Source organism: Hyperoodon ampullatus, assembly GCF_949752795.1.
Source record: "Hyperoodon ampullatus genome assembly, chromosome: X".
Classification (NCBI taxonomy): Eukaryota; Metazoa; Chordata; class Mammalia; order Artiodactyla; family Ziphiidae; genus Hyperoodon; species Hyperoodon ampullatus.
In genome coordinates this window covers 45,205,808-45,231,769 of record NC_136913.1, presented here as the reverse complement: position 1 = coordinate 45,231,769, position 25,962 = coordinate 45,205,808, and the positions used below count along the sequence as shown (strand labels likewise).

Sequence of the window (25,962 nt, the reverse complement as noted above, 5' to 3'; positions counted from 1 at the left end):
ATATGTGTTAGCATACAGTGTTTGTTTTTCTGTTTCTGATTTACTTCACTCTGTATGACAGATTCTAAGTCCATCCACCTCACTAAAAATAACTCAATTTTGTTTCTTTTCATGGCTGAATAATAGTCCATTGTATATATGTGCCACATCTTCTTTATCCATTCATCTGTCGATGGACACTTAGCTTGCTTCCATGTCCTGGCTGTTGTAAATGGTGCTGCAATGAACATTGTGGTACATGACTCTTTTTGAATTATGGTTTTCTCTGGGTATATGCCCAGTAGTGGGATTGTTGGGTCATATGGTAGTTCTATTTTTAGTTTTTTAAGGAACCTCCATACTGTTATCCAGAGTGGCTGTATCAATTTACATTCCCACCAACAGTGCAAGAGGGTTCCCTTTTCTCCACACCCTCTCCAGCCTTTATTGTTTCTAGATTTTTTGATGATGACAATTCTGACTGGTGTGAGGTGATTTTGATTTGCATTTCTCTGATGATTAATGATGTTGAGCATTCTTTCATGTGTTTGTTGGCAATATGTATATCTTCTTTGGAGAAATGTCTATTTAGGTCTTCTGCCCATTTTTGGATTGAGTTGTTTGTTTTTTTGATATTGAGCTGCATGAGATGGTTGTAAATTTTGGAAATTAACCCTTTGTCAGTTGCTTTGATTGCAAATATTTTCTCCCATTCTGAAGGTTCTTTTCATCTTGTTTATGGTTTCCTTTGCTGTGCAAAAGCTTTGAAGTTTCATTAGGTTCCATTTGTTTATTTTTGTTTTTATTTCCATTTCTCTAGGAGGTCAGTCAAAAAGGATCTTGCTATGATGTATGTCATAGAGTGTTCTGCCTATGTTTTCCTCTAAGAGTTTTATAGTGTCTGCCCTTACATTTAGGTCTTTAATCCGTTTTGAGATTTTTTTTGTGTATGGTGTAAAGAAGTGTTCTAATTTCATTCTTTTACATGTAGCTGTCCAGTTTTCCCAGCATCACTTGTTGAAGAGGCTGTCTTTTCTGCATTGTATATTCTCGCCTCCTTTATCAAATATAAGGTGACCATATGTGTGTGGGTTTATCTCTAGGCTTTCTATCCTGTTCCATTGATCTATATTGCTGTTTTTGTGCCAGTACCATACTGTCTTGATTACTGTAGCTTTGTAGTATAATATGAAGTCAGGGAGCCTGATTCCTCCAACTCCGTTTTTCCTTCTCAAGATTGCTTTGGCTATTCGGGGTCTTTTGTGTTTCCATACAAAGTGTGAAATTTTTGGTTCTAATTCTGTGAAAAATGCCATTGGTGGTTTGATAGGGATTGCATTTAATCTGTAGATTGCTTTGGGGAGTATAGTCATTTTCACAATGTTGATTCTTCCAATCCAAGAACATGGTATATGTCTCCATCTGTTTGTATCATCTTTAATTTCTTTCATCAGTGTCTTATAGTTTTCTGCATACAGGTCTTTTGTCTCCTTAGGTAGGTTTATTCCTAGATATTTTATTCTTTTGGTTGCAATGGTAAATGGGAGTGTTTCCTTAATTTCTCTTTCAGATATTTCATCATTAGTGTATAGAAATGCAAGAGATTTCTGTGCATTAATTTTGTATCCTGCTACTTTACCAAATTCATTGATTAGCTCTAGTAGTTTTCTGGTAGCATCTTTAGGATTCTCTATGTATAGTATCATGTCATCTGCACACAGTGACAGTTTTACTTCTTCTTTTCCGATTTAGATTCCTTTTATTTCTTTTTTCTTTTCTGATTGCTGTGGTTAAAACTTCCAAAACTATGTTGAATAATAATGGTGAGAGTGGGCAACCGTATCTTGTTCCTGATCTTAGTAGAAATGGTTTCAGTTTTTCACCATTTATCCTCTAAAACTTTTATAGTGTCCAGTCTTGCACTTAGGTCTTTAATCCATTTTGAGTTTATTTTTGTGTATGGTGTTAAAGAATGTTGTAATTTCATTTTTTTACATGCAGCTGTCCAGTTTTCCCAGCACCATTTATTGAAGAGGCTGTCCTTCCTCCATTGTGTAGTCTCTCTTTCTTTGTTATAGATTAATTGATTGTATGATTGTGGATTTATTTCTGGACTCTCTGTTCTGTTCCATTAATCTATGCATCTTGTTTTTGTACCAGTACCATACTGTTTTGAATTCTGTAGCTATGTGGTATACTTTCAAGTATGGGAGTGTGACACCTGTAGTTTTGTTTTTCTCTCTCAAGATTGCTTTGTCTCTTTGGAGTCTTTTGTGTTTTCATTAAAAATTATATATATTTTTTCTAGTTCTGTGAAAAGTGCCACTGGTATTTTGATAGGGATTGCATTGAATCTGTTGATTTCTTTTGGTAGTATGGACATTTTAATGATATTGAATCATCCAATCCATGAGTGTGGGCATATTTTCCAAATTTTTTGGGTGTTATCTTCAATTTCTTTAATCATTGTCTTATTGTTTTGAGGCTACACGTCTTTTATCTCCTTGATTAAATTTATTCCTAGGTATTTTATTATTTTTGATGCAATTATAAACGGGATTGTTTCCTTCATTTCTCTTTCTGTTGGTTCATCCTTAATGTATAGAAATGCAACAGGTTTCTGTATATTAATTTTTTAAATAAATTTATTTATTCATTTATTTTTGGCTGCATTGGGTCTTCATTGCTACACCCAGGCTTTCTCTAGTTGCAGTGAGTGGGGGTTATTCTTCATTGAGTTGCGCAGGCTTCTCATTGCAGTGGCTTCTATTGTTGTGGAGTATGGGTTCTAGGTATGCAGGCTTCAGTAGTTGTGGCACGAGGGCTCAGTAGTTGTGGCTCACGGGCTCTAGAGTGCAGGTTCACTAGTTGTGGTGCATGGGCTTAGTTTCTCCGTGGCATGTGAGATCTTCCTGGACCAGGGCTCAAACCTGTGTCCCCTGCATTGGCAGGCAGATTCTTAACTACTGTGCCACCAGGGAAGTCCTGTATATTAATTTTGTATCTGCAAGTTTCTGAATTCATTCATTAGCTTTAATAGATTTTTGGTGGAGTATTTGGTGTTTTCTCTATATACTATTCTGTCACCTGAAAATAGTGATTATTTTACTTCTGACTTTCTGGTTTTGATGCTTTTTATTTCTTTTTCTTGCCTCATTGCTGTGGCTAGGACTTCCAATACTATGTTGAATGAAAGTGGCAAGAGTGGGCATCCTTGTCTCATTGCTAATCTTAAAAAAAAGCTTTCCACTTTTCACGTTGAATATAATGTTAACTGCGAGTTTGTCATATATGGCCTTTTAATATGTTGAGGTACTTTCCCTCTATACCCACTTTGTTAAGAATTTTTGATCATAAACTGATATTGAATTTTATCAAATGCTTTTCTGCATCTATTGAGATGCTCATGTGATTTTTATCCCTCTTTTTTTTAGTTTGGCATATCACATTTATTGATTTATGGATGTTAAACCATCCTCACATCTCTGGAATGAATCCCACTTGATCATGGTGTATAAGTCTTTTAATGTATTGTTAAGTTTGGTTTGCTAATATTTTGTTGAGGATTTTTGTATCTATATTTATCAAAGATATTGGCCTGTAATTTTCTTTATTGCAGTGTTTTTTTTGTTTGTTTGTTTGTTTGTTTTTTTGCGGTACGTGGGCTTCTCACTGCTGTGGCCTCTCCCGTTGCGGAGCACAGGCTCCGGATGCGCAGGCTCAGCGGCCATGGCTCACGGGCCCAGCCACTCCGCGGCATGTGGGATCTTCCCAGACCGGGGCACGAACCCGTGTCCCCTGCATCGGCAGGCGGACTCGCAACCACTGCGCCACCAGGGAAGCCCTATTGCAGTGTTTTTGTCTGGTTTTGGTATCAGGTTAATTGTGGCCTTGTAGAATGAATTTGGAAGTATTCCTTTGTCTTCATTTTTTGCAATAATTTGAAAGTGATAGATATTAAGTATTTTTAAATATTTGGTAGAATTCACCTGTGAAGCCGTCTGGACCTTGACTTTTGTTTGGGGGGAGTTTTTTGATTACTGATTCAATGTCATTACTAATAATCAGTCTATTCAGATTTTCTATTTCTTCATGATTCAGTGTTGGAAGATTATATGATCTAGAAATTTTTCCATTTCTTCTAGGTTGTTTAATTTGTTGACATATAATTGTTCATAGTATTCTCTTATCCTTCATATTACTGTGTTGTCAAGTTGTAATTTTTCCTCTTTAATTTCTGATTCTACTTATTTAGGTAATCTCTTTTTTTCTTGATGAGGCTGGCTAAATAAGATTCTTGATTTTGTTCATCTTTTCAAAAGGCCAACTGTTACTTTCATTGATCTCTTGTATTTTTTGTCTCTATTTCATTTATTTCCTCTATGATCTATTATTTTTTTCCTTCTTCTAACTTTTGTCTTTGCTTATTCTTCTTTTTGTAGTTCCTTTAAAGGTATATTTAGATTCTTTATTTGAGATTTTTGTTTCTTGAGGTAGGCCTGTATTAGTATGAGCTTCCCTCTTAGGACTACTTTTGCTTTGTCCCATAGATTTTGCTTCTGCTAACTTCGGGGGTTTTTTGTTCTTCTTTCTCTAATTGCTTTAGGTGCAAGTTAGGTTGTTTATTTGAGTTGTTTCCTGTTTCTTAAGGTAGGATTGTATTGCTATACATTTCCCTCTTAGAACTGCTTTTGCTGCATCCCATAGGTTTTGGGTCATCGTGCCTCCATTGTCATTTGTTTCTAGGTATTTTTTTATTTCCTCTTTGATTTCTTCAGTGATCACTTGGTTATTAAGTAGTGTATTGTTTAGCCTCCATGTGTTTGTATTTTTTACAGATGTTTTCCTGTAATTGATATCTAGTCTCATAGCGCTGTAGTCCAAAAAGATACTTGATACAATTTCAATTTTCTTAAATTTACCAAGGCTTGATTTGTGACCCAAGATATGATCTATCCTGGAGAATGTTCCATGAGCACTTGAGAAAAATGTGTATTCTGTTGTTTTTGGATGGAATGTCCTATAAATATCAGTTAAGTCCATCTTGTTTAATGTATCATTTAAACTTGTGTTTCCTTATTTATTTTCATTTTGGATGATCTGTCCACTGGAGAAAGTGGGATGTTAAAGTCCCCTACTATGATTGTGTTACCATCGATTTCCCCTTTTATGGTTGTCAGTATTTGCCTTATGTATTGAGGTGCTCCTATGTTGGGTGCATAAACATTTACAATTGTTATATCCTCTTCTTGGATTGATCCCTTGATCATTATGTAGTGTCCTTCTTTGTCTCTTGTAACAGTCTTTATTTTAAAGTCTATTTTGTCTGATATGAGAATTGTTACTCCAGCTTTCTTTTGATTTCCATTTGCATGGAATATCTTTTTCCATCCCCTCACTTTCAGTCCGTATGTGTCCCTAGGTCTGAAGAGGGTCTCTTGTAGACAGCATATATACGGGTCTTGTTTTTGTATCCATTCAGCGAGTCTGTGTCTTTTGGTAGGAGCATTTTATCTATTTACATTTAAGATAATTATCGATATGTATGTTCCTATTCCCATTTTCTTAATTGTTTTGGTTTTGTTATTGTAGGTCTTTTCCTTCTTTCGTGTTTCCTGCCTAGAGTAGTTCCTTTAGCATTTGTTGTAAAGCTGGTTTTGTGGTGCTGAACTCTCTCAGCTTTTGCTTGTCGGTAAAGCTTTTAATTTCTCCATCAAATCTGAATGAGATCCTTGCTGGGTAGAGTAATCTTGGTTGTAGGTTTTTCTCCTTCACCACTTTAAATATGTGCTGCCAGTTCCTTCTGGCTTGCAGAGTTTCTGCTGAAAGATCAACTGTTAACCTTATGTCCCATAGATTTTGGACAGTTGTGTTTCCATTTTCATTTGTCTCAAGGTATATTTTTATTTCTTCTTTGATTTCTTCACTGACCATTGGTTTTTTAGCGTCATGTTGTTTAGTCTCCACGTGTTTGTGTTTTTTCCAGTTTTCTTCTTGGAGTTGATTTCTAGTTTCATAGTGTTGTTGTCAGAAAAGATGATTAATATAATTTGAATCTTCTTATATTTAATGTGACTTGTTTTGTGGCCTAACACGTGATGTATCTGGAGAATGTTCCATGTGTACTTGAAAAGAATGTGTGTTCTGCTGCTTTTTGATGGAATGTTCTATAGGTGTATATATTAAGGTAATCTCATCTAATATGTTAAGGCCAGTGTTTCTTTATTGATTTTCTGTCAGATGATATATCCATTGACGTAACTGAGGTATTATAGTCCCCTACTATTATTGTATTTCTGTCTATTTCTTCAGTTATTTCTGTTAATATTTGCTTTATATATTTAGGTGCTCCTCTGTTGAGTGCATAAATGTTTACAAATGTTATACCATCTTGTTAAATTGACCCCTTTATCATAATTTAATGTCCCTCCTTGTTTTGTTACAGTCTTTGCTTTAAAGTCTATTTTTTCTGATATAAGTACCGCTACCGTGGCTTTCTTTTAATTGCTATTTGCATTGAATACCCTTTTCTATCCTATAACTTTCAGTCTGTGTGTGTCTTTAGATCTGAATTGAGTTTCTTGCAGGCAGCATATATATTGACCTTGTTTTTGTATCCATTCAGCCACTCTATGTCTTCTGATTGGAGCATTAGTTCATTTAAATTTAAAGTGATTATTGATAGGTATTTACTTATAGCTATTTTGTTCATTGTTTGCTGGTTGTTTTTGTAGTTCTTCTCTGTTCTTGTCTTCTCCTCCTGGTTTCTTTCTTTGTGTTTTGGTGGATTCCTTTAGTATGATGTTAGGGTTCCTTAAGAAAGTAAATCTTTTAACCAACAAGGACCTACAGTATAGCACAGGGAACTCTGCCAAATATTCTGTAATAACCCAAATGGGAAAAGAATGTGAAAAAGAATAGATACATGTATATGTATAACTGAATCACTTTGCTGTATACCTGAAATTAACACAACATTGTTGATCAATTATACGCTAATATAAAATTTTAAAAATTTTTTAAAAGAGAGTAAATCTTAAAAGTTCTCATCACAAGGAAAAATATGTAACTATGTATAGTGATGGATGTTAACTAGACTTATTATGGTGACCATTTCACAGTATATACAAATATCAAATTATTATTCTGTACACCTGAAATTAGTGTAATACTTATCTCAATTATATTGTAATAAAAAGGAAGATGACTCTGATTGTCCTCTGGATCTCTTTTAATTGTTTTGCATAATTAGGCCAGATTCATGTCTTCTAGGAACTGTGTAGTTTTCCAGGAAGTGATGCTTGAAGATATCAGAAATCTGGGAAATATGCCATTAGTGGGGAAGGCAGCAGAGTCTCAGCCTTTTCACTTCCCAGTTGTTTGACCTTGAGCAAGATCCTTTACCTCTCTGAGCTTTGGTTTCTTCATTTCTAAAACAAACTTAATATGTCTTCCCTACAGCACACAGTTGTTGTAAGGAATGAAGCATAACAACACGTTATCAGGATTTGCACTCTTATACTGCAAGTAAACTACCCATTCTGTAGGCCACTAAAATTGTGCCCTAGGACTGGCATCTATGCAGTGCCTGTGATATGTATCTTCTGAAAGCCACCTTTGAAAGGAACAGAATTCAGAGGTCACACTCAGGGATGGTGCAGGCTCAGGTTGGAAAGAGAGGTTGAGTCAGGGGTATGTGTATGGCACCAAATCTCATAAAGGGAATTTTGAATACTGAGCACTTAAATTTTGGAATTGGGACAAAATGCTAGTCTATGTTATCCTTTTCTCACCCCACTCAAGATTTTTCTTTCTTCTCCTGTTGTTCCAGGTGCATGATGACTGCAGGAGACGGTTTTCCAAGGAATGCTGGTTTGGAAGTCATCGATCATCAGTCATTCCTCCCACTGCCCTCAGCGACCCCAAAGGTGATGGTGAGTAGCTAAACTTTCATACATTGGGGAATACATTAGGGAGGGAGGGAAGATGCAAAGCCTAGAGAAAAAGACTGCAATTAAATTAATCTGGTCAACCAGTCAAACATTTCTGGGAGTACGAGTCTGCATATGTGTATAGACAGCTCATGTTTTTCTTTAGACTTTTGGGATGGTGAATATTGTTTATGGTGTATATGTATGTGGGCATGTTCTTTGTAGCCTCTGTCAAAATTGTTTCCAAATGATCAGAATTGATTTCAGCTTTTACATGATTTCCAGACAGTAGATAATCCATGAAATAGTGTTTTTTCCTTGCTGCTTACTTCATTGCCAAGGAAACGCCAGCATGACTAGGGGGCAAGGATTCCTGTAACCGTTACAACAGTTTTAGAACTAGACACAGCACATGTGTACGTGTGTGCACATATGCGTACATACACTCTGAGCGACTCTAGTCTCTTCCAGTTCATTTCCCAACCCCAACACAGATACAGACAGACATTGATACATGGAATGAGCCACTCACACAGTTTTCTGCAGGCAAGCATACTCATATGTCCCCATAATGACATGCACAGACACACATCCCTCACTCAGAGATGCATGCATATATTATTCTCAGAGCTACTCAAATATTTATCCACATAGAGTCACTTACCAGATAGCTGACTAGAGAGAGGATGAGATTGATGACTTGGTAAATAAGAGACACTTGACTGTCTAGGAGAAAGAAGGGCCTAGGGGCAAGATGGGAAAGTATCAAACTAGTCAGCCAAGTCTACTCAGGCTGCTAATGAAAGTCAATGAAGTCTTGAATCTGAGACTTTGCTCAACCCCACAGGGACCTGGGGAAGATGTCTTTGGGCAGACTGAAGGATGGCCGCCTCAGCATCTTATAAATCTCCCCCAAATAGGTGTTAAGGGGCTGCCATCTCTTCTTTGTAATTGGCACAACAGGTTCTGTGTTCTTGTGGAAGTTGGGTTTTTTAGTTTGTTTTTTCCCATCTTATATCATTTCTTATTCTTGTTATAGATCGTCTACTAATAGCATTACTACTTTCTTTGGCTTTCCACCAATGACATATTATTGCTTAGAAGCACCTGTGCTAAGCCATTCTTTTTGTGTAATGTATACAATGTCCCATGAGTTAGCTTTTAGCCTTTCCTCCTAGTCATCTGCAATCTTGATCCAATTGAATGTCACTCTTGAGAGCCCTTCTTTCTATCATGTGTTACTTGACCTGTGGTTTCTTAGGAGTATCTTTTGAAACCTCCATATCTTCTTGACTCTTTCTGGCTTCTTGGCCTAGGCAAATACACTCTTTAATGTCCCCTGTTGGGAAGTCTCACCCATCTTAGAGATGATGAGGTCATTAAAGATGATCTGGTCCAACCCTCTGGCCAGGCTAGGGAATCCCTTCTCCAGCATCCAAGGTGGAGGCATCCATTTGATGACTTTCTGAGGAAGCACATGCCATTGCTGATTAGCATTCATTCATTATTTATTCAGTCAACAGACTCTAATTTCTGATGTCTTCTAATTTCCCTTTTTCCTACCCGATCTGCTTGGTAAATTTCTTCTCTCATCCTAGAGGGTGAGAACAACGTCAAACATTGTCTCCTGTTTAAAGGCTTCTGTAATTGCCTCTCCCCATTTCTCCAGACAAATAATTACTTCCTTTGCTGTAAACCCAGAACACATATCTCAGAGCACTTAACACACTATATTATAGTTCGTCACATGTATGTCTCCCACTCTAGACTGTAAGCTCTTGTATCACTAGCACTTAACTCAAACCCGGATACACGGCATATTCACAGTCAAGATTTGTTACATGAATTCATTAATACATTTACTGAATAATGCATATACGTAAGGCTCAGTGATGAACAATGTAGAGAATAAGATATGACTAAGACAGGATCCCTGATTCATATGGGGCAAAACAGTATAATGCAGTATTTGTCAAATGCAAGAATGCCTCAGAATCATCCAGAAGGCTTTTTAAAACACAGATTTCTAGGCCCTATGCCCCTGCCTCAGAGCTTTTGATTCAGTAGATCTGGGTAGGGCACAAGAATTTCCATTTTTTACAGGAAATGATTCTGATACTACTACTCCCGGGAGCATACTCCATCATTTACTAACTGTGTGACCTTGGGCAAGTTACTTAACCTCTCTGTGCCTCATGTATCATTTGTTTTCTGCCAATAGGGAATAAAAGTTATACTCAAGTGCGTTATGAGGGGTAAATTAGTTAGTATCTGTAAAAGAGGATTTTAAAATACAGGAAGGGGAACTGGAAGCCAACCTTATGCTAATTTAGCATCCTTCTGTGGTATGAACTGAACAAATTTGAGAGGGACTCTTGGCTCCTTGGTTTTGGGCACTGTGATTATATTAACGTAGCTCAAAGAAGCACGATCCTTTTTTTTTTTTTTTTTTTAAAGCTCTTTCAGACTGTTGACTCATCTGGAGCTTAAAGTCAAGTAAATCCCCTAAGCCCTTTTCACGCTTGATGCTGCCAAGCCAAGTTCCTATTGTCTTGTTTTGCTGCAACTTATGTCCTTATGCCTAAAGGCCAAGCTTCACATTTATTCCCTTTTCAGCTTGTTGACTTTGACCTTACTGCCTGTTAAGGTCATTTTTTCAATCTTGATTCTGTCATCCAGGTGCTCTCCCTCCCGCTTTAGGTACTTCAAAGTTGACAAGCTAGTCTTCCATGTTTTTATTTGAATTGGTTAAAATTGTTGAATAGTACCGGACATTCCCTTACAATTAACGTCAGCCTATTCAAAAGCAACCTTATGGACATGATCATTTACCTTGTTATGAATCTGCCTAATATCGCTATATTCCAGCCCACAATACCATCCATTTTTGTCACCTTGTTCACAGGATTCGTCTAACATCTTGTTGTCATTTTATGTGGGCCCTGTCACCTCTCTCCCTCACTTACTCCACAGCAGCCATGCTATTCTCTTCACTGTCCACAAACATCCCAGGCAGTCTCCCTTCTCTGGGAGGGTTCTTATTCTTCCTCTTGACCCCCAAAAAACTCTTCCCCCAGATACCTGCATTGCTCACTACCTCATTTCATTCAAATGTCATCTCACCAGAGAAGACATCCCTGGCCACCTGTCTAAAACAACACCCCCTTCAGTCTCCATTCCCCTTTTCCTGCTTTATTTTTCTTCATATCGCATTATTTTCTATATTTATTTGTGTATTTATTTATGGTCTGCATCCTTCCATTAGAATAGAAATTCCACAAGAGCAAAGATCATTTCTATCTTGTCCATCACTGTATATCAGAACATAACAAGGACAGGCACAAAGAATGCCCTCAATACATATATGTTGAATGAATGAATGAATGTCTTAACTACCATTGTGTTAACATATATTTTGTAAAAAAATGTTGAAAAGGGTTAACATGTTCAGGGAGGGTAACTACTTCCAAGCTAGGCTACTGAAGGGACATAGCAGACTCCCCTTGCAGCTATGAGCCCTGGCAAGCCCTGAAGGTTTAGTGCATGACAGGCTAGCTGGCTCAGGAGGTATTCAAGCTCCACTGGCCAGTGAGTAGAGATTGGCCCATAGAGGAATCTTGCTTTAGATTTTTCCAGGAAAAACAGCCATGAAATCTTCTCAAGTCAGCAGTCTTCCTCTTCAGGCTCCCTTTTACCCAGGCTACAACAAATGGGACACTTCAACTTGCCTCTCTCCCCGTGGCACACACCATTCAGTAGCAAGCCACATGCTTTTTTCCCTTTGCATTTATTTTTGCTGGGGCATCCTTGGCAAGCCACGAGCTCAGAGGTTTGGAGGCTCACAATTTGTCTAGCATCTCCTATGAGGCCATTGCTCACTGCCTGTCTCCCTGCCAACAAGCTCTATGAGTCAGTATGAGCTGGCAGGCTTTGGAACTTTAGACTGCTATAACTCCACTTCTCTATGGGGAACTTCAGTGTTGGGGATTATTAAAAGCCTCTCTCTTGTCCAGACAGTTTCCCTATAGTCTTGTTTCCCCTGATAATTGGTATGATAACTTAGATTGCTCTGCCAGAACTTTAGAGGAGTGATTAAAGCTCCCTGCTTCACTCCACATTGATATGTTCTGTCATTAGGTCCTGGCTGAAAGGCAGCCTTTTCTCCCCATCTCTCCTGACCTTGTATCTTCTCAGTGTTAGAACTGAGCTATCCCAGGCAGAGAGAGGACAAGTTGGGTGTGCTGATCCTCCTCCTGGGCTTTCAACCTTCTCCTTCTTCAGTTTTCCCTTGACATTTTATTGATCTTTGGTTGTGGCACAAATTTTTTTTATTCCTTGTCTTCCAATACACTGCTGTGTATGAATCTGTCTCCCCAGCTTGAGGGCAAGAACTAGACCCCTAGCAGTATGTAGCATTATGATTGGCATGTAGTAGTTGCTCAGCAAATGTTGGTTACCTGGCAACAGCTGTTGTTGTTTCCTTAAATAAAAGCCCCTTTGGGTTGCATGTAACTTCCCCTCTGTCCCTCAGTCTCAGAGGCACAGGGAAGCTGGGGGAGGTGTTGGATATCTATTATCTTGATTGTGGTGATGGTATCATGGGTGTTTGCATATGTCTGAACTCATTAAATTGTACACATTAAATGTATGCAGTTCTTTGTATATCAATTATACTTCAATAAAGCTGTTTTTTAAAAGTCTTTGCAAAATTTGATGTTAAGTCATGCCTTGCTTTCATCTAAATGGCCCTTTTCTTTTTTTCCCCTTTTCTTTCTGTTGTATGCATTATTAGGCCAAATAGTAGTATCTCCAGATTTCTGGAATCTTGATTGGTCTTCAGCCTGTTCATGCCCCCTTCTCATCTTCATCAACTCCAAAAGCGGCGATCACCAAGGGATCGTCTTCCTCCGGAAATTCAAACAATACCTTAACCCGTCTCAAGTGTTTGACCTTTCGAAGGGTGGACCTGAAGCCGGGTAAGCATGGGATAAGGGATGTAGTTGCGGGTATAGAAGGGACTCCCCCCTCTACACATTCTAGAGTAGGATAGGCTTCCTGGAATTAGTTCTAGTACCTGGGCAGGAAAGGTCTATTTTCTCAAGTCAGGACACAAACACAACTCCACAGCATCTTGAGTTGGCTGGCTGGAGGACTTTTAGCCCTCTCCCAGAAATCCTTTCAAGCCTATGTCCTGCTCTCAGATTTGCTTCACCTTTTCCAGTTGGAAAAGGTAACTATGTCTCCTGACTTCAGAGGAGGAGGCAAATGGATATTATTTTCCACCATTCCTGTCACTCACTCTTTTTCTTGGGGGCAAGTAGATACATCTCTACTACAGGCCTGTTTTAGAGACCATCTGGCTGTTCAGCCCTGGTTTCTGTGAACCCACTGGCAACTGTGCAAGACATTCTTCCTGGGCCTCAGCAAGTAGATTAGGCTAGGCAACTAGTAACTTCCCGAACAAGGTTGGGCAAAGAAGAGTGTAGGTTGAGGCAGGGCCTGATCTCCAGGATTGTCTGTGGGAGCATTCCCTGTGATCTTAGGTACACAGAGAGATAGGGGTTAAGGGAAAGGAAACAGGTAGCCTGATAGCAGGGTGCAGAAGCAGCAGTCCTTAGCTCCTGGCACATTGTTAAGAAAGAGTTGTAAAACTCATCAGCTCATGAAATAACTCCCCTTTCCCCTCTTCCTTCCAGGCTCTGCATGTTCAAGAACTTTGCTCGCTTTCGCATTGTGGTTTGTGGTGGAGACGGCAGCGTGAGTTGGGTCTTATCTCTGATTGATGCCTTTGGATTACAGGAACGGGTGAGTCCCTAGCTGAATTAATTTAGCCATTGCTAAAGAGACTGGCGGTGTGGAGCTGCTTATCCCAAGAAGTCCCTGGTCTTTACTCTCCTTGTCTGTAAAATACACGTTTCCTACTGGTTTCACAGTCAACCTGACTGGCACCTTCCCAATCTCAGCCTGCTCACCTATACCATTTTCTGGTTATCTAAAAGTAGGAAGGAAGAAAGAGGAAGTTAGCAGAAAAAAAAATGAGCAGTGATCTATTTCCCAAGCCCCAAAATGAAGATTTGAAGGGGAGGAAAGCAAGAAAAAAATAAGTGGCATCAGGCAGCATTCAGCCCCCAATTCCCTACCCCTCCTGAGGCCACTGAGTTTCTTCCCTGAGCCTCTAGAGTAGCAGAAATGTTCCTCTACCTCTCCCCCCTCTCCCTAAGCAGCCCCCTGCTCTTCTGACTGCAGTAGCTTTGTCTCCTTAAGGCACCTTACCTCTTTGGCCTAGCCTAGATAGAAATTTGTGGCTATATTTCTCTTTTATAAGCATGGCTACAAATATTGTCATATTCCAGCAACGTTTCCCCTTACTGAGTAGGTTCTGTATTGCCAAGAGTGGGACTCAACTCCTTAGGGAAAATTTCACTCAACTTCAAACATCTTCCTATTACACTTCCTAAAATCATAGGTCCCTTATTGCCACTAGTTTTGAGACCATACTTTTTTTCCCAAAAAGCACCCTCTGGGTTCTTTTATGGGTGGATCTTGGTAGGATTGTCTGAAAAGGGTGCCCGGTTTTGTTCTTGCAGTGTCAGCTGGCAGTCATCCCTCTTGGAACCGGTAATGATCTGGCCCGTGTCCTCGGCTGGGGTGCGTTCTGGAACAAAAACAAATCGCCTCTGAACATCCTCAACAGAGTGGAGCAAGCTGGTGTGAGGATTCTAGACAGGTGAGTAGCTGAAAGATCAGGTCATTGTGGCTCTTCCATTCCCTTGCCAGTTACTCCCAGTTACATCATCTCAATCAGGAATGTTCTAAACTCCCTCACAGAGCTTCATTGCCTTTCTGGCTTCGGTGCAAGGAAATTTGGGGGACCTTGCCTATTAAGAAGCCAGGGTCTACTGTGTATCCTTTAAACATCACTGAAGCCCCTCTTCAAACTAAAAAGATCCTAGAGCAGGAGCCCCCATAAGTAAATTTCAAGGGTTCTATAAACCTCCTTCAAATTGCATAGCTAATTATCCATGTAAGCATATTTCTTCCTTGGGAAAGTTTCCATCTTTCTGTTCTATTCTTGGATAGTATAGAAACTATTCTATAGCTTCATCAGGTACTCAAAGAAACTCAAAAAAAGAGGGCTCATAAACAACTGGCCTGGATTATCTGTGCCCTAGAGAAGAGACAGTATTCCCCTCCAATCTTCTGATAAGAAAGACTTTCTATGTGGGGGCATAGTATTTGATTTATGGCTGCTCATAAGGATAACCTGGGGCGCTTTTTCAAGGTACCAAGCTGGGCCCTACCACAAATATTCTTATTCAGTAGGTCTTGGGTAGAGCCCCAGTATGTGTATTTTACAAAAGCACCTCAGGTGATCTTGGTAGTTACTACTGCTTGAGAAGCACTGCTCTCTGAGAACTCTGTGGTGGAATTCCTTCCATCACACTGACCTTGAGAAGTCATGAAGCAGAGGTCTCTCTTGGGGTATACCTTGAGATGAGGTGACCTGAGATAACTTGGGCAACCCCTACAACTCATCCCTACCCATCACATAAATATTTTGACCCCTTTCATGACATGTGAAGCATTGGTGCCAACCTGTGATGAAACAGAGCCCTAAATATCTGTCTTTAAACTTCATTTCAGATGGAGTGTGATGATCCGTGAGACTCCCAGACAAACCCCATTGCTAAGAGGACAAGTTGAAATGGATGTACCCCGATTTGAGGTAACAACTGCCTAGCTATAATTCAGGCCAACATCTTTATTACACATTGAAATAATAGGCTAAACCCAGAGAGAAGCTTTTGTATAGTCCATGGGCTTGATAAGGATGAGATCATTCAGGATTGGGGACATTTCAATTAGCAGTTATTTACCAAAAACTGTTAGGTGTTGGGGATATAATTCAGTCAGCCATCTACTTATGCATTCACTAAAAATATTTATGGAAAGTATGGATTAACTACAGTGTGTTCCTTCCTCTTCAATTTTTGGAATAGTTTGAGAAGAATATGTATTAACTCTTCTTTGTATGTTTGGTAGAACTCCCCTGTGAAGCCATCCAGTCATGGACTTTGGTTAGTTGGGAGTTTTTTAAATTACAAATTCAGTTTCCCTATTAGTGATCAGTCTGTTCAGATTGTCTATTTCTTCCTGATTCAGTCTTTAAAGATTGTATGTTTCTAGAAATGTGTCTATTTCTTCTAGGTTGTTCAATTTGTTGGCATATAACTGTTCATATTATTCTTTTATGAGTTTTTGAATCTCTGTGGTATTGGTTGTTATGTCTCCTCTTTAATTTCTTATTTTATTTGGGTCCTCTCTCTTTTCTTCTTGGTGAGCCTCACTAAAGGTTTATCAATTTTATCTTTTCAAAGGAACAGATCTTGGTTTCATTGATCTTTTTTATTGTTTTTTTGGTCTCTGTTTTATTTATTTCCTCTCTGATCTTTATTATTTCCTGCCTTCTGATGACTTTGAGCTTTGTTTGCTCTTTTTCTAATTCTTTTAGTTAGTAATATAAGTTGCTTGAGATTTTTCTTGTTTCTTGAGGTAGGCCTGTATCACTGTAAACATCCCTCTTAGAACTGCTTTGCTGCATCCCACAGATTTTGGAATGTTGTATCTCCATTTTCATTTGTATCGAGGTATTTTTGATTTCCTCTTTGATTTCATCATTGTCCCATCATTTTTTTAACATCTTTATTGGAGTATAATTGTTTACAATGGTGTGTTAGTTTCTGCTTTATAACAAAGTGAATCAGCTATACATATACATATATCCCCATATCTCCTCCCTCTTGTGTCTCCCTCCCACACTCCCTATCCCACCCCTCTAGGTGATCACAAAGCACTGAGCTGATCTCCCTGTGCTATGTGGCTGCTTCCCACTAGCTATCTAGTTTACACTTGGTAATGTATATATGTCCATGCCACTGTCTCACTTCATCCCAGCCTACCCTTCCCACTCCCCGTGTGCTTAAGTCCATTCTCTATGTCTGTGTCTCTATTCCTGTCCTGCCTCTAGGTTCTTCATAACCTTTTCTAATTTTTTTTTAGATTCCATATATATGTGTTAGCATACGGTATTTGTTTTTCTCTTTCTGACTTACTTCACTCTGTATGACAGACTCTAGGTCCATCCACATCACTACAAATAACTCAATTTCGTTTCTTTTTATGGCTGAGTAATATTCCATTGTATATATGTGCCACATCTTCCTTATCCATTCATCTGTCGATGGACACTTCGGTTGCTTCCATGTTCTGGCTATTGTAAATAGAGCTGCAGTGGACATTGTGGTACATGACTCTTTTTGAATTATGTCCCATTGGTTTATTTAGTAGCATGTTGTTTAGTCTCCTGTTTGTGTTTTTCCATTTTACTTCCTGTAGTTGATTTCTAGTTTCATACTGTTGTGGTCAGAAAAAATGCTTGATATAATTTCTATCTTCTTAAATTTGTTGAGACTTGTTTTATGGCCTAGCATGTGATCTATCCTGTAGAACATTCCATGTGCAATTGAAAAGAATGTGTATTCTGCTGCTTTTGGATGGAATGTCCTGTAGATAAGTCCAACTGTTCTATTGTGTCATTTAAGACACCATTTCCTTATTGATTTTCTCTCTGGATGATCTGTCCATTAAAATAAGTGAAGTGTTAAAGTCCCCTACCATTTTTGTATTATTGTCAATTTCTCCCTTCATGTTTGTTAATATTTGCTTTATATATTTAGGTGTTCCTGTATTAGGTGTGTATATGATAAAGAGTGTTATATCCTCTTATTGTATTGATCATTTTATCATCATATAATACCCTTAATCTTTTGTTATAGACTTTGTTTTAAAGATTATTTTGTCATATATGAATATTACTATCCCCATGTTCTTGTTGTTTCAATTTACATGAAATATCTTTTTCCATCCTCTGACTTTCAGTCTGTGTGTGTCTAACTCGAAGTGAGTCTCTTGTAAGCAGCATATAGATGGGTCTTCTTTTTTCATCCAATCAACCACCCTATGTCTTTCAATTGGAGTATTTAGTCCAATGACCTTTAAAGTGATTATTGATAGGTATGTTCTTATTGCCATTTTGTTAGTTGTATTCTGGTTGTGTTTGTACTTCTCTGTTCTTTTCTTCTTCTTTTACTTTCTTTGTGGTTTGATGGTTTTCTTTATTGGTTTGTGTTCCTTTCTCTCTAGTTTTATGTATCTATTGTAGGTTTTTAATTTGTGGTTACCAAGGGGTTCCTATATGTTGACCTACAACTGTATCTACTTTTTAAAAACTGTTACTCATTTAAGTTCAAACACATTCTAAAATAACTACTTTTTTATTCCCCTCCCCCACATTTTGTGTTTTTAATGTCATATTTTACATCTCCATGTTTATCCCTTCACAGTTTATTGTAGTTATACTTGATTTTACATTTTTTTTCTTTAAATCTTTGTACTAGCTTACTTACTTGGTTGATCCTCAGCCTTTATTATGTATTTGCCTTTACTAGTAGAATTTGTTCCTTTCCCATAGAAATTTACTTTTTGTTATAGCCTTTTCAATTAGAGAAAACCCTTTAACATTTCTTTTAGGGTAGGTTTAGTATTGCTCAATTCTTTTAGTTTTTGCTTGTCTGAGAAGTTCTTTATCTCTCCTTCAATTCTAAATGATAATCTTGCTGGGAGAGCATCCTAGCTTGCAAGTTTTTCCCTTTTAGCATTATATATATATATATATATATGTCATATCCTTCCTTCTGGCCTGCAAGTTTTCTGCAGAGAAATCAGCTGATAGCCTTATGGGGATTCCCTTATATATGACTCTCTGATTTTCTCTTGCTGCCTTTAGAATTCTTTATCTTAAACGTTTGCCATTTTAATTATTATGTCTTGGTATGCGTCTGTTTGGGTTCATCTTCTTTGGGACCCTCTATGCTTCTTGTACCTGGATATTGGTTTCCTTCTCCAGTTTCAAGAATTTTTCAGCCATAATTTCATCAAATACATTTTTAAGCCCCCTCTCCCTCTCTCTTCTTCTGGGACCTCTATAATGCTGATGTTGGTATGCTTTGTGTTGTCCCAAATGTCCCTTAAACTGTTCTCATTTTTTTCTTAATTTTCTTTTTACTATTCTGATTGCATGATTTCCATTCTTCTGTCTTCCAGATCACTTATTCATTCTTCTGTATCACCTAGTCTGCTGTTAATTCCTTCTATTGTGTTTTTCATTTCACCTTTTAAAACTTTTTATTTCCTTGTTAAAATTCTGTGTTCATCTATTCTTTTCCCTAATTCAGTTAGCCTATCTATTACTAATGCTTTGAATTCTTTATCTAGTAAATTGTTTATTTCTGTTTTATTAGTTGTTTTTTTTTCAGGGGTTTTCTCCTGTTTCTTCAATGAAACAAATCCCTCTGTCTTCTCATTGTTCTTAACTTTTGCTGTCTCTATTCTATGAAATTAGATGAAACAGGTACCTTTTCCAGTCTTGAAGGGGTGTCCTTGTGTATGAGCATCCCCATACAGTCTGCATGTGCCCAGTGACTTTGGTGAGAGAGCTAGATCTGACTTGAGCACAAGTCATGTCTTTCCCTAGAGTGTGCTGGCAGCTATCACCTTGGTAGGAGGTGGTGCTGCAGATGGAGCAGCGAGAGCTAGAGTCAGGTGTGAGCCAGGGCTTCTCCCTTTTTCAGTGGCCAACACCACCCTCTTGGGGCTGGGGGCGGGTCCGAAATTGCTGAAGCAGAAGCACTGAGGGTCAAGTCCAAGATGGCTCCCTTCCCTCTAAGCGTGTTCTTTCCCCCATCCCAGCACCAGCACACTTGCCCAAGAGGGGAACAGTGCTGGAGCAAGAGGGGCTGGAGCAGGCATTTGGCATGGGTGTGGGCCTGGGTTCAGGCTGTGATGTCCCCAGTTCCACTTGGAATCCTGGAATACTTCTGATGTGGTGCCTCCATAAACGCCAGGTTGCTGCCCCTGCCCCATTCAGATGCTATTTGGGGTCTGGGCTGGCATAGTCCCTCAAATCTGAGCACTCCCCTCAGCCACCCTCACCCTAGTGTAGAGTTGTTATGGTGAAGCAAGTGGGGTAGAACAGGTGCTTGGCTCAGCCTGGCTGTGTGCCAGAGTGGTTGCAGGAAACTGGCTAGAGTCCCATTCAGTTTCAACCTGTTTTTTTCTGCCTTGTTTCAGGAATAAGCAAGTGTGTGTGTGCTCTTCACTAGCAGAGTGTAGGTTTCTTTTGTTTGTTTGTTTGCTGTACAATATATCAAAGTTGCTTATTTATTTTATACATAGTGCTTTGTATCTCTTAATCTGATACCCCTATTTCACCCCTCCCTATTCCCTCTACACTGGTAACCACTAGTTTGTTCTCTACGTTTATGAGTCTGTTTCTGTTTTTTAAATATACATTTGTTTTGTTTTTCACATTCTACATGTAAGTGATAAAATAGAGTATTTGATTTTTCTCACTGACATATTTCACTAAGCATAATACCCTCAAGGTCCATCACATTGTTGCAAATGGCAGAATTCCATTCTTTTGGGGGGGCTGAGTAGTATTCCATTGTATATATAAACCTCATCTGTTGATGGGCGCTTAGGTTGCTTCCATATCTTGACTATTGTAGATAGTGCTGCTATGAACATTGAGGTACATGCATCTTTTCAAATTAGTGTTTTCATTTTCTACAAATACATACCCAGCACTGAAATTCCTGGATCATATCATAGTTCTATTTTTAGTTTTTTAAAGAAACTCCATACTGTTTTCTATGGTGGCTGGAAACAATGTACAACCCCACCAATAGTGTACTAGGGTTCCCATTTCTCCACATCCTCTCCAACATTTGTTATTTGTAGACATTTTGATGATAGCCATTCTGACAGGTGAGGTGATATCTCATTTTTGTTTTGCATTTCTCTAATAATTAGCAATGTTGAGCATCTTTTCATGTGCCTGTTAGCCATATGTAGGTCTTCTTTGGAAAAATTTCTATTCAGGTCTTCTGCCCATTTGTTGATTGGGTTGTTTATTTTTTTGATATTGAGTTGTATGAGCTGTTTGTGTATTTTGGATATTAACCCCTTGTCAGCCACACCATTTGCAAATATTTTCTCTCTTTTCATAGGTTGTATTTTCATGTTATTGATAGTTTTCTTTGCTGTGCAAAAGCTTTTTAAGTTTAATTAGACCCTATTACTTTATTTTTGCTTTATTTCCTTTGGCTTAGGAGACAGACCCAAAAATATATTGTTACGATTTTTGTCAAAGAGTGTTCTGCCTATGTTCTCTTCTACAAGTTTCATGGTGTCATGTCTTACATTTAGGTCTTTGAACCACTTTGAGCTTACTTATATACATGGTCTGAGGGAATGTTCTAATCTCATTGTTTCACATGTGGCTGTTCAGTTTTCCCAGTACCACTTGCTGAAGAGACTGTCTTTTCTCCATTGTATATTCTTATCTCCTTTGTCATAAAGTAATTCACAATAGGTGTGTGGGTTCACTTCTGTTCTCTATTCTACTCCTTTGATCTATGTGTCTGTTTCTGTGCCAGTACCATGCTGTTCTGATTTCTGTAGCTTTGTAGTATATTCTGAAGTCTGGGAGGGTTATACTCCAGCTTTGTTCTTTTTTCTCAAGATGACTTTGGCAATTTGGAGTTTTTTGTGGTTCCCTATGGATTTTTATTTGTTCTTATTCTGTGAAAAACGTCATGGATATTTTTATAGGGATTTCATTAAATCTGTAGATTCCTTTGCATATTATGGCCATTTTAACAACATTAATTCTTCCAATCCAAGGGCACAGGATATCTTTCCATTTCTTTGAATTATCTTCAATTCCTTTCATCAGTGTTTTATAGTTTTCAGATTATAGGTCTTTCACCTCCTTGGTTAAGTTTATTCTTGGTATTTTCTTCTTTTTGGTATGATTTTAAACAGGATGATTTTTTACTTTCTGTTTCTTAAATTTCATTATTAGTGTATATAAATGCAACAGATTTCTGTATGGTAATCTTGTATCCTTCAATCTTGCTGAATTCATTTATTAGTCCTAATATTTGGGGGTGGAGACTTTAGAGTTCCCAATATAAAGTATCATGTCATCTGCAAATAGTGACAGTTTTACTTCTTCCCTTCCAATTTGGATGCCATTTCTTTCTTTTACTTATCTGATTGCTGTGGCTAGAACTTCCATTACTATGTTAAACAGAAGTGGTAAGAGTGGGCATCCTTGTCTTGTTCCAGAACTTAGTGGGAAGTCTTTCAGCTTTTCACCATTGAGTATGATGTTGGCTATGGGTTTATCATAATGGCCTTAATTATGCTGAGATATGTTCCCTCTATACCCACTTGGATAAAAATTTTTATCATGAATGAATGTTGAAATTTTTCAAATGCTTTTCCTGCATCTATTGAGATGATCATGTGATTTTTATACTTCCTTTTGTTAATGTGCATCACATTGATTGATTTGTGAATGTTGATTCACCCTCTTGACTCTGGAATAAATCTAACTTGATCATGGTGTTTGATCCATTTTATATGGTGTTGTATTCAGTTTGCTAATATTTCGTTGAGGATTTTTGCATCTATATTCATCAAAGATATTGACCTATAATTTCTTATTTTGGTGTGTAGTTTCCTTGTCTGGTTTTGGTATCAGAGTAATGGTGGCCTTGTAGAATAAATCTGTGAGTGTTCCTTCCTCTTCAAGTTATTGAAATAGTTTGAGAGGGATAAGTATTAGCTCTTCTCTATATGTTTGTTAGAATTCCCCCTCTGAAGCCATCTGGTCCTGGACTGTTGTTTGCTGGAAGTTTTTTTTATTACAGATTCAGTTTTACTTGTAGTGATTAGTCTGTTCAAATTGCCTGTTTCTACTTGAAGCAGTCTTGGCAGGCTGTATCTTTCTAGAAATTTATACATTTCTTCTAGGTTGTCCAATTTGTTGGCATATAACTGTTCATAGTATTCTCTTATGATTTTTTACATTTCTGTGGTATTGGTTGTTATGTCTCCTCTTTCAATTCTTATTTTGTTTATTTGGATCCCTTCTCTTTTCTTCTTGGTGACCCTGGCTAAAGGTTTATGAATTTTATTTATCTTTTTAAAGAACCAGCTCTTGGTTTTATTGATCTTTTCTATTGTTTTTTGGATCTCTCTTTTATTTATTTCCCCTATGATTATTATTTTTATTACTATTATTTTATATTATATTATTATATTATATTATATTATATTATTATTATTTCCTTCTTCCTGCTGACTTTGGGCTTTGTTTGTTCTTCTTTTTCTAATGCTTTTAGGTGGTAAGATGTTTACTCAAGATTTTTCTTCTTTCTTGAGGAAGGCCTGTATTGGTTCTAACTTCCCCCTTAGAACTGCTTTTGCTGCATCTCATAGATCTTAGAAAGTTGTGCTTCCATTTCCATTTGTCTTGAGGTATTTTCTGATTTCCTCTTTGATTTCATCATGTCCCATTGTTGTTTTTTTTTAACATCTTTATTGGAGTATAATTGCTTTACAATGGTGTGTTAGTTTCTGCTTTATAACAAAGTGAATCAGTTATACATATACATATGTTCCCATATCTCTTGCATCTCCCTCCCTCCCACCTTCCCTATCCCACCCCTCTAGGTGATCACAAACCACCTAGCTGATCTACCTGTGCTATGCAGCTGCTTCCCACTAGCTATCTATTTTACATTTGGTAGTGTATATATGTCCATGCCACTCTCTCACTTTGTCACAGCTTACCCTTCTCCCTCTCCATATCCTCAAGTCCATTCTCTAGTAGGTCTGTGTCTTTATTCCCTAGGTACTTCATGATCTTTTTTTTTCTTAGATTCCATATACATGTGTTAGCATACAGTATTTGTTTTTCTCTTTCTGACTTACTTCACTCTGTATGACAGACTCTAGGTCCATCCACCTCACAACAAATAACTCAGTTTCATTTCTTTTTATGGCTGAGTAATATTCCATTGTATATATGTGCCACATCTTCTTTATCCATTCAGCTGATGATGGACACTTAGGTTGCTTCCATCTCCTGACTATTGTAAATGGAGCTGCAATGTACATTTTGGTACATGACTCTTTTTGAATTATAGTTTTCTCAGGGTATATGCCCAGTAGTGGGATTGCTGGGTCAAATGGTAGTTCTATTTTTAGTTTTTTAAGGAACCTCCATAGTGTTCTCCATAGTGGCTGTATCAATTTACATTCCCACCAGCAGTTTAAGAGGGTTCCCTTTTCTCCACACCCTCTCCAGCATTTATTGTTTCTAGATTTTTTGATGATAGCCATTCTGACCAGTGTGAGATGATATCTCATTGTAGTTTTGATTTGCATTTCTCTAATGATTGATGATGTTGAGCATTCTTTCATGTGTTTGTTGGCAATCTGTATATCTTCTTTGGAGAAATGTCTATTTAGGTCTTCTGCCCATTTTTGAATTGGGTTGTTTGTTTTTTTGTTATTGAGCTGCATGAGCTGCTTGTAAATTTTAGAGATTAATCCTTTGTCAGTTGCTTCATTTGCAAATATTTTCTCCCATTCTGAGGGTTGTGTTTTGGTCTTGTTTATGGTTTCCTTTGCTGTGCAAAAGCTTTGAAGTTTCATTAGGTCCCATTTGTTTATTTTTGTTTTTATTTCCATTTCTCTAGGAGGTGGGTCAAAAAGGATCTTGCTGTGATTTATGTCATACAGTGTTCTGCCTATGTTTTCCTCTAAGAGTTTGATAGTGTCTGACCTTACATTTAGGTCTTTAATCCATTTTGAGTTTATTTTTGTGTATGGTGTTAGGGAGTGTTCTAATTTCATACTTTTTTTTTTTTTTTTTTTTGCGGTACGCGGGCCTCTAACTGTTGTGGCCACTCCCGTTGCGGAGCTTCGGACGTGCAGGCTCAGCGGCCATGGTTCACGGGCCCAGCCGCTCCGCGGCATGTGGGATCTTCCCGGACCGGGGCACGAACCCATGTCCCTTGCATTGGCAGGCGGACTCTCAACCACTGCGCCACCAGGGAAGCCCCTAATTTCATACTTTTACATGTACCTGTCCAGTTTTCCCAGCACCACTTATTGAAGAGGCTATCTTTTCTCCACTGTATATTCTTGTGTCCTTTATCAAAGATAAGGTGACCATATGTGCGTGGGTTTATTTCTGGGCTTTCTATCCTGTTCCATTGATCTATCTTTCTGTTTTTGTGCCAGTACCATACTCTCTTGATTACTGTAGCTTTGTAATATAGTCTGAAGTCAGGGAGCCTCATTCCTCCAGCTCCATTTTTCTTTCTCAAGATTGCTTTGGCTATTTGGGGTCTTTTGTGTTTCCATACAAATTGTGAAAATTTTTGCTCTACTTCTGTGAAAAATGCCAGTGATAGTTTGATAGGGATTGCATTGAATCTGTAGATTGCTTTAGGTAGTAGAGTCATTTTCACAATGTTGATTCTTCCAATCCAAGAACATGGTATATCTCTCCATCTATTTGTATCATCTTTAATTTCTTTCATCAGTGTCTTATAATTTTCTGCATACAGGCCTTTTGTCTCCGTAGGTAGGTTTATTCCTAGATATTTTATTCTTTTTGTTGCAATGGTAAATGGGAGTGTTTTCTTAATTTCACTTTCAGATTTTTCATCATTAGTGTATAAGAATGACAGAGATTCCTGTGCATTAATTTTGTATCCTGCTACTTTATCAAATTCATTGATTAGCTCTAGTAGTTTTCTGGTAGCATCTTTAGGATTCTCTGTATATAGTATCATGTCATCTGCAAACAGTGACAGCTTTACTTCTTCTTTTCCGATTTGGATTCCTTTTATTTCTTTTTCTTCTCTGATTGCTGTGGCTAAAACTTCCAAAAGTATGTTGAATAAGAGTGGTGAGAGTGAGCAACCTTGTCTTCTTCCTGATCTTAGTGGAAATGTTTTTTTAGTAGCATGTTGTGTAGTCTCCATGTGTTTGTTCTTTTCCCATTTTTCTTTCTGTATTTGATTCCTAGTTTCATATTGTTTTGGTCATAAGAAATACTTGATAT

At 37.9% G+C, this 25,962-nt stretch overlaps 1 protein-coding gene across 2 annotated transcripts in view; it reads left to right on the top strand.

Moving 5' to 3' along the window:
- Positions 1-25,962, top strand: part of DGKK (diacylglycerol kinase kappa) — a gene marked incomplete at both ends in the record, with an annotated part of 169,913 nt that overhangs the window by 118,470 nt on the left and 25,481 nt on the right. For both annotated transcript variants that reach the window (XM_079727400.1, XM_079727399.1), the window contains 5 exons: positions 7,811-7,913; positions 12,703-12,886; positions 13,607-13,715; positions 14,498-14,637; positions 15,555-15,636. In XM_079727400.1, coding sequence (XP_079583526.1) covers positions 7,811-7,913; positions 12,703-12,886; positions 13,607-13,715; positions 14,498-14,637; positions 15,555-15,636 — 618 coding nt within the window. The remainder of the gene's footprint in view (positions 1-7,810; positions 7,914-12,702; positions 12,887-13,606; positions 13,716-14,497; positions 14,638-15,554; positions 15,637-25,962) is intronic.